This window comes from Entelurus aequoreus, linkage group LG09 (assembly GCF_033978785.1).
Source record: "Entelurus aequoreus isolate RoL-2023_Sb linkage group LG09, RoL_Eaeq_v1.1, whole genome shotgun sequence".
Classification (NCBI taxonomy): domain Eukaryota; kingdom Metazoa; phylum Chordata; class Actinopteri; order Syngnathiformes; family Syngnathidae; genus Entelurus; species Entelurus aequoreus.
The window spans coordinates 23,496,576-23,509,970 of record NC_084739.1 but is presented as its reverse complement, the minus strand read 5'-3'; the positions used below and the strand labels follow the sequence as shown (position 1 = coordinate 23,509,970).

Genomic DNA, 13,395 nt, shown 5'->3' with positions numbered 1-13,395 from the left:
GGAGGCGTGTGGGTCGGATCACAGCTGACTCTTCTCAACCTGGACACAAACTATTCTCCCCTCTCCCCTCAGGCAGGAGACTACGCTCCATCCAGACCCACACCTCCCGCCACCTGAACAGTTTTTTCCCCTCGGCCATCAGGCAAATGAACAATAACTCCTAACAGCAGCTCCTTGAATTCCTTGAAATCCTTCTAAATCTATCTGATAGCTCAGTTACAGCTCTTTTTATTACCAAATATGTGTTATATGTGTTTTATGTCGCACGATTGCACCAAGAAAAATTCCTAGTTTGTGAACCCGTTCTCAAACAATGGCAATAAAACTATTCTGATTCTGAAAACATAATCCTAGAACAATTGTTGAATGGGTTGCATCCATGGGGATAAGTGAACATCCAGACATACTCTATTAAGAGCCATTGTTTTATTTTGGAGTATATTCACATTACGACCAGAATATTTTTTTATCCATGGATCTGATATGTTAAGCTTTGCCCACAAAACATTACTTTGTTGTGACAGCAGAATCAAGTGGCTCAAATGCCCCACGGCCACAGAGCTGCTGCTCTAGGTGCCCTTGAAACAAACTAAGTGGTTTAATTCTACTGACCACTTCATTGCGTGCATGCCAGGGTAAGTGGGTGTTGTCTTTATGTAGTTATTCAATGAAACACAAGTGGACTAGTTTACCCGTAACACTTTTCAACATATTGACCCTCTAAAACCCTTTAATTTTGTCCCGACGATGTTACTTCATTAGGGTTGTGAACGATAAACCGATGCGACCGAGTATTCGGTTCAACAAGTGAGCGATAAGATTGCATCGGTAGCAGACTCATCAATCAATGCGAATAATCCATGAATTCCTAGCTGAATCGGTTATAGAGTCATGGATCGGTTATCGCGAGACTTTGCATGGGTCGGCTAGATTACAATATGCGTCAGCGTCTCTAAAACAGCGCGAGAGCAGAAGCTACTCGCCAAACGCGGTAGCCGCCTAGCTGGTATTAGCACGAGTGATAAACAAGAGACAACACGGAAAATGAATGTGGAGGAGAACGAAAGCGTCAGTCTGACCGAAGGTGATAATGGACCAAGAAAGATTTTCAAAAAACCCCACTACAGTGTTGGAAAGAGCAGCAGGACTTGCCACTGCTGTCATCTCTGGCTAAAAGATACCTCTGCATCCCGGTGTTGTGCCGGGAAACTCACTCCTGCCGTAAAATGCACCCCCTGACGCGGGAGCGCGCTGACGTCACTCGTCTCGAAAAGTATATCTAAACTCGGCTGTAATGACCGAAGTGGCTGAAATCGCCTCATTTAATTAGCCTCTTTCGGCATAAAAAAGTACATAAAGTGAAATAATCCAAGTTTTCTTTACTTATGGATGGATTAAAAATGGTGAGCCTTTAATGATTTCGCCGTCATTCAAGTGGCTGAAATCGCCTCTTTCAGCATAAAAAAGTACATCAAGTGAAACACACGTAATCTGAACGTGTGTTCAGTACTGCGGGAGACATTGTTTCCACAAAACGTAGTCTGCTCAAACATGAGCATGTGGATCAGTTGATTTTCCTTAAAAAAAATCTGCCCTCCAAAAAAACAGAGGACAGTGATGATGAAAATGCACAGACATATTGTAAGTGAACTACTGCTTTTTGACCTGGGAAACGGTACCTCTCACACAGTAGTTTGATTTTGATTTTTACATATGTATTTATTTTCTCTATTCTTTTACACAAAGCACTTGTCACTGTGCTAATTGTTGCCACATTTTGAGATGTGTTATAGGTGTGTAACTTGTTTACATTGTAATGTTGCACCTTTGTTACCTACCTCTAGTGTTCATTGTTACCTACATCTAGTGTTCAAAACACTATATGCTCAGGTTGAAATATTGAATCTTTGTTACCTACCTCTAGTGTTCAAAACTATGCTCAGGCTGAAATATTGCACTTTGTTGTTACTATTCTGTGCTACTTTTACCTCTGGAGTTCCCATCCTACAATTCAGCCAGAATTTTTTTGGTCCATGTCTAAAGATAAATACATTGACATGTGATTTTGTTGTTCTGTTCTTTTTGCCAGTGCCATAAAGCCACAATGCTTGGGGATTTGGAGTCTTGAATATTAACCGTCAAATTGAATCGTATCGTTCGGAATCGAATCGAATCGGTCTGTAATAAAAGGATATCGTTTTTGAATCGAATCGTAACCTGTGTATCTAGATGCATATCGAATCGTTTATCAGAGAGAGATGTGCAACCCTATACTTCATAGATGCTCTGAAATAGGGAAAAGATCCAGTCTAGTGAAACAAAAGGCTTAGTCAATTGCCATATTTGCATGTTTGTCCATTGATTAGCATATTGTTGTACAGTTCCAATGATGCCGTAGTGCATAATAATATTGTATAATTATTGTCTCTGAACCTTTATCAAAATCTTCATCAAATTAGAAAAGGTGCTTCCTTGGACTATACACAACCTCTACAGTCGGTTTTACTGTTAACCGTTTTAATATGTCAATATGATTTCAACAGAGATTACATTGGCCCAATACTTTTACACAGCACTTTATGTATTTATGTATTTATCCTCAAGGGATTTCTATGGTTGATCGGTTTAATTAACAGTCACACTACTACGATACAGCGATAAACGTGCATTTGTTTGATTCGTACAATATTATTGTATATTTCAAACACATCCATACCTCAACTTACAAGGTTGTTTGGTTCTGTGACGGGGCTCTTAAGTCAAAGCAGTCGTATCTTAAATCAACGTCACTTCTTCTCAGTACTGTCCTTTACACTCACTTTCTTTGTTCCAATGGTTGGAAAACAAAATTATGACAATCTTTAGCTATAAGCTATTGCTAGTGAGTCACTGTGGCCTTTGCTATGCCAACTAATGGCATGGATGAATGGAACTCAGTTTTTTGCTTAAAACTTAAAGCATAATAATTAGCTGAGAGACGGCTCTTATCTCAAACAATGTTTGGTTGGAGCACTTTCAAGTTGAGGTACCACCGTATTGTTAGTTGTCATATTGCTATTATTATTATTATTATTATTACTGTACATAAGGCACATTCACATTCTTGGAACCAATTGGAAGGTTTTTTTCTGGGAACTGAGTACCACTGTGGCTACATGCCTTTATTCATGCCATTATATTGCATATTAGTGTTTCATAAATCACTAATTTGTTTGGAAGTGAATGCCGTCTGTTTAATATGCAATTGGAATGTTGGAACAAATGTTACACAAAGCAAGCCTTTAGTGAAATCCATATTTACATGTGCTAAAGAAAGCAACACAGGGCCCAGATATGCTATTCTTAAGATGCAAAGACACTAGTGAGTAAGCAAGACACAAATCAAGGGAGAATATACTGTCTTTGCCCCTTGGGCACAGACAATGGAGACAATTGTAGACTGCACTACCTTCATTGTTGCTACAATATTGACATGGCACTAATAGCCTGGGCTACAAGACAGGGTGGATGAGCAACCAAGCGAGGTAAAAGTTGCATGGAGCTCAGGCCGACCTTACTCGGTAGCCTCTTCTTGACCCACTTAAGCTCAACAGCAAAAACCATTCTGTTTGTCTCTATACATTACCCTCACATGCTTGACCACTGCAGGCAAAGTCCCTAAGGATGTCAAGACTAGACATCTATCCCCGACACGCCAACTACTTATCAACTGAGATTTCCGAAGCTCAATGGGCAGACAATCTCTAACACGTCTCAAAGCAGGTCCTGACAATACTGGTAGCCTTTGGCTGAATACCATAGTATCTTAATACTAAAGCACTGATCCCAGATTATATCTCTTGTACTCAATACTCACTAATAAAAAATGTTAAGACACAATCAAAGACCAAATTAAAATATTTTTCTTAAAATCATGTTTCCAAACAACTGACAGATTACAAAAAAAAGGAAATTGTACTTAGCTGCTTGACGGTTATAGCTCTCATGACTATGTGTGGGTATGGCCTCCAGAGGCAGCTTAACACTGCAACTTGACCTTTATATTCTGTATTTCACAACTACTCGATGTACATACAAATGTATGATATCGATCTTAAACTTGGCACCATAACTTCTCCGTTTTCTCACTTGCCTCAAACTTCGAGACACGGCTGTATCTCTCACTGGTGTGTAAGAGTGAGAGGAAGACTGATTTGCTGGGGGCAAGGAGTCATTTCGCACCACCTGATTTGCATATAGCTATATCTCGATTGTAAGAAGGCCTAGGCCGATTATCAATAAGTCAATTGATCAAACAATAAATTAAAATAAACTCGATAACTTAGCCAGAATCGATAAATTGCCCTGTTTGCATGTTTCTTTTCATCATCTTTTGTATAAGAGAGTGCCCTCTGTGCATCGCTCTCAGCACCTGAGCGCTTTCATAGCCTAATAAGCCGAATTAAATGAACAGAGTAAATACTCGTGTCAGTCATCGACAATCTTTTCCCTCTGTGAGTGCAAGCAGGACCGCTCACTTCCGACAGCGACAGAGCCTCGCCAGTTGCAGGTGAGAAAGTGTGGCAAGGAAACAACAATTAGGAGGAAAGCAAATGACTACAAAGCAAATTGCCATGACCTGTCACACCGTTGCTAGGAGCGCTGATCTCACACACCGGCCTCTGTTTAGTGATTAGGACACACACTTTCTGCCAATCCCACTTCCTATACCTGTCTCACCCATCCAGTCCTTGCATGTTTGTCGTTCGCCACTAGGCGACTGTTTGGTTGTTCTTTTCACGCGACTATTGACATTTCTCAATAGCTACGCAATGCTAAAACTCTCTAGATTTATTTCATTTTGCTTCACTTCTCAGGGGCATACTTTGTTTTGTATTTTTGCTGAAGAATTAACCACTCATCTTACCTGCAAGCTGCCTGCTGTCCTCCACATCTTGAAATCGCTTGGAACACCTTACCATGCCAAGACGCAACAAAAAGGTTCTGTTATGGGAATATTTTGGCTTCATACCCGATGACAAAAATTTGCCTATCAAATTGGACAAACAAGCCAGTATGCTAACTTTATGGTGGTCGACAGAGGCAAAAAAAAAAAAACCCACACAGTTTTTTTAAACTGGGGGGAAAAACAGCACTTCTGGATGTTCAACATTAATCTAAATGCAATTTTTCCTCCTAAAGATTGAGAGTCAATTGAATTGTCATTGTTTGTTTACTTAACTGTATACAGGATAATCAAAAGTAGTTGACTATCCAATTACAAAGGTAAAACATACTAATGAGAAATAAAAGTGTATTAAATTTGAAATGGTTACTTGCATTAATATTATTATTATATATTAGGATTACATTAGTGCTTTAATTTTTCTCAAAATAATGCTGACGATTATATTGTTTATCTGTAATAGTTTGTGGGAAAATGTATCATCCAGCAAAATGTGTAATTGAACCAGGTCTAATTGTAAAACAACCCGTCTTTTCCAGGCTTTTCTCAAAGACTCAATATGTTTCATTACGAATTATTTGAGTAAGGATTATTGAAATAAAGGGCAATTACAAGCATTGAATTATATGGGTTTTTTTTCTAAATAAGTCAAAGCTAGACTGATCTTTAAAGCCAAGTTGGTGCATACCGGAAGTGTTTGTAAGAGAATGAACAAAATATGTTCATACAAAATACATTATTTAATATTTTATTACAATGCTACTGCATGCACCAGCAACTACAAACTCTATAAACGGGCTGTAGAGGACACATCTAAGGTGCTGTATATGCCAGCATATGCAGTGTGGTGTGGTTATAAATGTTAATAGGCTGCTGTAAAAGCTATGCTGCCATCTTGGTGCAATGCCAACAGCAGCATAATTAACCACACAGCCTTGGCAAAGTGTTGGGTTTTATTGTGTCATTTGTAAGTACAACACAGCGATTACATAGCATGCTAATGATACAATACAGAGGCAGCAGGCAAGGTACTAAAGTAAGATAACTCGATAAACTCTACTGGTAACCTACTTTCATTGAATCCATCGCCGTGTTCTAAATGGCCCGCTCTTCCTAACAGAAGTATGAAAACGATATTTTCCGCCAGCTTCTCTCATTTTTCAACCTCTCTTCCAATTCCCATGACAATCCATCAACGAAGATAAAACTTTAGGTTCATTCCTCTCGCACAGATTCTCCTTGGCAGAGAGATGCAAGACTTGCATCTTCATTCATTCCACCAACTCAAGTTCGTCACAGTTCTAGGAAAGCATTTCCTTGCGGCCGTACTGGATGTCACATCCCACGGGTCGTGATATTGATTTGCACTTTTGTTTTATTAGGTCTGCAGGAACAATGTGGCTACAGTAGCAACAGTAACGAGGCTCAGCAGACCCAAATGTAATATATTCTCACATGTCCTCAGAGCTGGTCTGCTCCCCCTGCTGTAAATGAGCATTCACAATGAATATGTAAGACTGGGAAAACAAAGTTAAGTGCCATTTTTCTACACAAAGAAGTTCTCACAAGAGTTCACAGCAACTTTTGCCCGCAAAAAATTAAAAGCTTTCTATAAGTGATACAATGAAGTCAACACATTATATAAGTTTCTATATTAGCCATATTAGCCTACTATCAAAATGACTATGTGTCGCAGGCTGACACAAATCTTCGTTGACAGAAATGTTGAAATGTAATATTTATTCTACACATTTTTACAACATTGGAAAACATTGGTAAAAAGCAGGCTTCTCAGGGGATGAGCTAACTCCTCTAAATAACTGGTTTAGAATGGTCAAAAGTATAGATGTTTGTGTCCAAGTTAAAAGTAAAATGGTGGGCTGTCTTCTTCAAATGGATTTATAACAATCTATGCAAGCTGGGTTACGTTTGCTGTGGTCTGGAACAACATGGCACACAAACAACTATCAGAAATGCAGGCAATATTACATACAGATAATATGTCATGAGAAATGCAAATATAAATTAAATACACAGAGGACATAGGTAAAGGAAATTAAATGAGCTTAAATATACCTACAAGTAAGGCATAATGATGCAATATGTACATAAAGCCAGGCTAAATAGCATTTTAGCATCGATTAGCTTGCAGTCATGGACTGACAAAATATGCTTGATAAGCACTCCACACAAGTCAATAACATCAACACAGTTCATCTTTATGCATTCACACACAGCATAAAACGTTTGGTGCACAAAATGAGACAAAGAAGGAGAGGCATAAAATATGTCTTTCTCTGGCATCAATGAGGAAAGTTATACATATAAACAAACTATGGTGAGTTCAAGGGCCACCAAAATTAGTAGGACAAAACGGCGCTCGCCAAATACTCTCATCAGTGAATCATGTTTAATATAAACAGTGGAATTTCTAACAATTAGGGAGGCTTATGTCATGTTGTCTTCCTACAGAAACTACAATAAAACTAAAATATATTTCCCCCCCATCTTTTTCTATTTTAATACATTTTGAAGAAGCTGTGGTGAGCCTCTAGGGCTCTGTAGCCGCAGGTTGCAGACCTCTGCTTAAGTGTTAATAAGCTTACAATGTTATGCAGAGGTAAAGTTATAACAATTGTATAGACAAATTATACTTTTTATAGTCACGGTGGAAAGTGGGTGGGGCGCAAAATATTTTATTTTCTTGGGGGGGTGTAACAGAAACTATTTGAGAAGCTCTAATCAAGCGGATGAAAATGGAGTTGAGGGTAAATATAAGAAGCATGGATATCTTGAGCAGAACGGTAGTCTGTTATCAAGCTGCAAATTATTTGCCACTACAAATATTAATTTCTCAAAATTTCCCTAATTTTAAGAGCTATTTACTTATTTTAAGTCATTGACTTCACATCATAATTTTAGTTTTAGCATGACACAATATTTTGTCTATTCTAGTTTAAAAATGTTAGAAATTAGACAACTATTAAATTAAGATATTTTGTTTGCCCCACATAGAAAATCTTGTTTAAGGATTCTGCAACATCCCAAGGCTGCTTACTTTAAGAATAACAAAATGAATAATATTTGTTTTCAAAATAAAATACTTGTTTCTATATTAAAAGTCCTGCTCATTTTGAGATATACAAATCTTAATTTAGGATGTCCTATCAAGTAAAATTAACTATCTGCAAGGACAGATAATTCCACTACTTTTTAGTTTTTGTTTGAATAAATGTAGTCTTTTTATCTCAAACTGAGTCATCTCTTTTTTGCATGGTGTAAATACTGGTGTTAGCTACAGAATGCCAGGTTGGTTCTTTTATCCTTACTGCAGTTGAGACCATTCACCCCTGACTGCGTGAAGCGGTGCACAGGAAAATAACGACTCAACAAAAGCCTCCTGTGCATGTTTTGCATAAGAAAGTAGAAGCATTTGCACAAAGTATTACCCTGATGCTTTTAGCTTTAATGAGTACAGAGTCCTTCAAACTAAGTGAGATCTTTAAAAGACATTAATATCACACAACACTTAAAGTGCATCATGTTGATTTCACACAGGGTTCTTTTTAAACAAAGGGCCAATCTGAATAATGAACCGGTAGTTCAGATGAGTCTCTTTTTTCCCATTCTTTTTTTTTTAACATTCAACTTAAAATTCTCTTTTTCAAGGTAGTCCTGCTACAAACATTGATATTAATACACCAGTGCGGGTGGCACTGGGAGGAAGGTGGGTGCATTAAATTGATAGGGTGCATTTCTGCTAAAATGTGTGGTGAGCTAAGGTATAACGGCAATTTTCAAATTTTTAGCAGAGGTACAACTACAATATATTTGCAAAAATGTCTAGACTTTTCCCATCACTGCAAAATGAAAGACTAGCAAGCTAAATTCATGTTTATTTATACCAGGGGTCGGCAACCCAAAACGTTGAAAGAGCCATATTGGACCAAAAATACAAAAAACAAATCTGTCTGGAGCCGCAAAAAATGAAAAGCAGTATAAAAGTCTTATAATGAAGGCAACACATGATGTAGGTGTCTATATTAGCTATATTAGCCTACTATCAAAATGACTGTTGCAGGCTGAAGCAAATCTTCGTTGACAAAAATGTTGAAATGTAATATTTGTTATACACATTTTTACAACATTAGAAACCATTAATAAATCAGAGGCTACTCAGAAGGTGAGATAACTTCTGGAAATGACTGGCTTTAAATGGTCAAAGGTATAGATGTGTGTCTCAAGTTAAAGGAACTGGCAGGCTGTCTTCTTCTAATGGATTTATTACAATCTTTGGCCAGCTGGGTAATGTTTGCTGTGGTCTGGAACAACATGGCACACAAACAACTATCTGAAATGTGTCATGAGACATGCAAAAGTAAGTTATGTACAACAAGGATAAAAGTAAAGAATATTAAATGAGCTCAAATATACCTACAAATGAGGCATAATGATGCAATATGTATATACAGCTAGCCTAAATAGCATTGATTAGCTTGCAGGTATGCATTAACCAAATATGCCTTATTAGCACTCCACACAAGTCAATAACATCAACAAAGCGCACCTTTGTACATTCACGCACAGTATACAACGTTTGATGGACAAAATGAGACAAAGGAGTGGAAGATTTTACATGTAAACAAACTGTTGCGTCACAGTCCACACTATGGTGAGTTCAAGAACCGCCGAAATTAGTAGGACAAAACGATGTTCCCCAAATACTCATCAGTGAAGCATACACACAAACATATTAAACAGTGGGCTTTCTAACAATTGGGAAGGTTTGTGTCATGTTTGTCCTCAAACAAAAAACATGCCAAAACAAAAAAAATATGTTCCCCATCTTTTTCCATTTTCAATCCTTTTTATAATTATAATGTGAATTGAAATGGCTTCACACCATCGGATGTTGAATTGGAATTGCAGGAAGTGGAACTCAAATCATTGCCACTAATAATAACTAAATAACTAAGAAACAATAATAATTTATCACGCTTCAACCTAAATATGAAAAATAATTTACGAACACTAAAATGAAACACAAACACACAAATCCCCTCAAATTCAATTATATATAGCCATTTTTGCATTATTTTATTATGACTTTTAGTTTTTACAAAACTGGCTAAAATGCTAGCACACATTTACAGTAATACACTTGTTAGCAAGATTGTAACTAAATCCATGATTTTTAGTTTTATGACCACAGCATTTACTAAAATGCTAACAATGAGCATAATAACTTGTTAATGAATCTGTTTTTTAGAAACAGTAGTACCTCAACTTACAAGCGTAATTGGTTTTGTGACAGAGCTCTTAACTTAGAACACTTGTATCTCAAATCATCTTATCCTACTGAAATGAATCAAAATCAATGTGTTCCCCCTTTACAGCACAATTGTAACATGTAATATGCAGTTTAAAAATTAAAAATAACTTTTAGATACAACATTTTGTATAACAAATGCAAAATAATGCACTACCATAGTTTTATGAAGTAATATAATAATAATGTACAACATTTGCATTGGACAGCGGACTTTTACAGTATCTTCCTCAAGCGGCTTCTCCATCAAACACACCATCAGCGGCTTTTCCATATTTCTATTGATGCATGTATGCTGTCTAGATATGATTTCAGCATTCTTGGCTCACATAAGACAATTTCCGCTTCATTGTGCTCGCAGTGATACGCTTCACCAAGTTGGCGACACGTTAGGTCATGTTTTTGATGATTTATTTTCATTAATTCAATGAATATCTCCCGCTTCGTCTCAGGACTGTTTTTCACATTCACCTTCTTCGTCCCAACCGTTGGAATACAACATTACGTCAATCTCTAGCTATAAACTGACATTAACGAGTAAGACCAGATGTTATGGGCAAATCTTTCGGGGTTCACTGTGACATTTGCTACACTAACTCACATTTTTGCTTGCAAATTAAAGCCTAAAAAATAGCAGAGCAACAGCTCTTATGTTAAAACGCTCTTAAATCGGGGCACTCTTAAATTCAGGTACGACTGTACATTTGTATTCTTAATTGTAAATGATAACTATGTGCTAGAATAAACATAATGTATACATGAGGTTCATGGTGATACTATTTATATGAAACATATGAAACAGGCATGGACAGTATATTCTATGCATGACGGCCTGAGATCGGTAGGTTGTGAGTTCAAACCCCGGCAGAGTCATACCAAAGACTATAAAAATGGAAATCATTACCTTTCTGCTTGGCACTCAGCATCAAGGGTTGGAATTGGGGGTTAAATCCCCTACATGATTCCCGAGCGTGGCCACCCCTGCTGCTCACTGCTCTCCTCACCTCCCAGGGGTCAAAATGCAGAGAGTAATTTCACCACACCTAGTGTGTGTGTGACCATCAGTGGTACTTTAACTTTAACTTTGAGAATGGGATTCATATGGCCCCATTCGTCACAGTTTACCTGACACATGAAACGCGACAAATTGGGGGATGCACTATCCAGTCTTGCAGTAGAGTGTTGACTATCTTAAAATGTGTGTTATGGCAATTCCAACTTCGACCACAGCATCAGTTGGTATGCAGAGTGGCGCTTTGCATCATTTTCAGCAAACTGCATTGAAAAATTATTAACCCGTCTTCTTCCTCCCACGCCATGAATGGGGCCATATAAATGCCTTGCCTACAGTATGTGAACTAGTGTTGTCCCGATACCAAATATTTTGGTACAGGTACCGGTAGCAAAATTATTTTGATACTTTTTGTTACTTTTCTAAATAAAGGGGACCTCAAAAAATAGCATTATTGGCTTTATTTTAACAAAAAATCTTAGGGTACATTAAACATATGTTTCTTACTGCAAGTTTGTCCTTAAATAAAATAATGAACATACCAGACAACTTGTATTTTATTAGTAAGTAAACAAACAAAGACTCCTAATTAGTCTGCTGACGTATGCAGTAACAAATTGTGTCATTTTCTATTCTATTATTTTGTCAACATTATTAAGGACAAGTGGTAGAAAATTAATTATTAATCTACTTGTTCAATTACTGTTAATATCTGCTTACTTTCTCTTTCAACATGTTCTATCTACACTCCGGTTAAAATGTAATAATCCCTTATTCTTCTGTTGTTTGATACTTTACATTAGTTTTGGATGTTACCACAAATTTGGGTATCAATCCGATACCAAGTCGTTACAGGATCATACATTGGTCATATTTAAAGTCCTCATGTGTCCAGGGACATATTTCCTGAGTTTATAAACATAATATAAATCCAAAAAAATGAAATAAGATGTTGTGATGCCAAAATATAGCGACGTAATCATAGTAGTATCGACTTGATACGCTACTGTACTTGGTATCATTACAGTGGATGTTAGGTGTAGATCCACTAATGGCGTTTGTTTACATTTTGACGCCGGTGAGCTACGGTGTGCAACGAAGCATGTTTAGCTATTCTTCGTCCTTTATTTGTCGCCATGGAGGCGCAGATTAGTGATTTAGAAGTAGCTGAAACACTGCCGACTAGGGCTGAACTTTAGCCGCTAGCTAGCTAGCCATGTCTTAAAGCACCTCTTCCTGAGGGCGTTTCAGTGTTATAACTTCACCAATATTGTTAGTTTTTAAGCCAAAATGCGTCCGTTCTCCCTTTTCTGTCTACACACCGTCTGCTTGTAAATACTCTGTGATTGTGCGCTGCCGAACATGCTCCTCTGCTCGTAAACCAGTAATGACACGACGTGACAAGGACGGCCGCCGGGCCGATACCTTTCAGAGGCGGTATAGTACCGAATATCATTCATTAGTATCGCGGTACTATACTAATACTGGTATATCGTACAACCCTAATGTAAACCAATACATATAGATAGATCCATCTAGCAGTAAACGTCATTGAGGAGCATTGAGCAAGTTGTCTTATTTATCAGCAACTCCATACCTGAGAACAATGCAGATTTACACTAACCCACGTCTATAATCCCCTCGTTTTAATCCAACAGGTGTAGAGAGGACCCAAATAGAGCATGTTGTCAAGCAAACAGGCACGATCTGCGATAGGAATATCGTGACACATATCTGCAAACATTCAAATGTGTGACTAAGCTTTTGCTGGATGCATTGTAATAGCCCACAGATGGAGTGAACTATGAATCATGTCATTCCATTCACAGACTTGGGATGGAGTGAAACCGCGTCTATTCTATTCTTACTTTACCGTGGACGTGTGCAGAAAAAAACCCCACAAAAAAAAACAAAAAACACTTGGACTGGTTCTGGAAGCCTACCGTCATTGCACAGCGGTCCGCCAAATGTTGTCATGCTGCAGTCACAGCTGAATCCCTCCCACTGTTGAAGACACACACCCTGGTTGGCACATGAGTCTTCCTGGCATGTAGTGCTGGGGCCTGCGCGTGAAGACAAGCACAACACACAGTGAGCCCACTGACGTGA

The 13,395-nt window shown here is 37.9% G+C and overlaps 1 protein-coding gene across 16 annotated transcripts in view; it reads right to left on the bottom strand.

Moving 5' to 3' along the window:
* Nucleotides 1-13,395, bottom strand: part of LOC133657258 (neurexin-1a-like) — a 623,384-nt gene that overhangs the window by 281,541 nt on the left and 328,448 nt on the right. For all 16 annotated transcript variants that reach the window (XM_062058360.1, XM_062058362.1, XM_062058372.1 and 13 more), the window contains one exon: nucleotides 13,230-13,349. In XM_062058360.1, coding sequence (XP_061914344.1) covers nucleotides 13,230-13,349 — 120 coding nt within the window. The remainder of the gene's footprint in view (nucleotides 1-13,229; nucleotides 13,350-13,395) is intronic.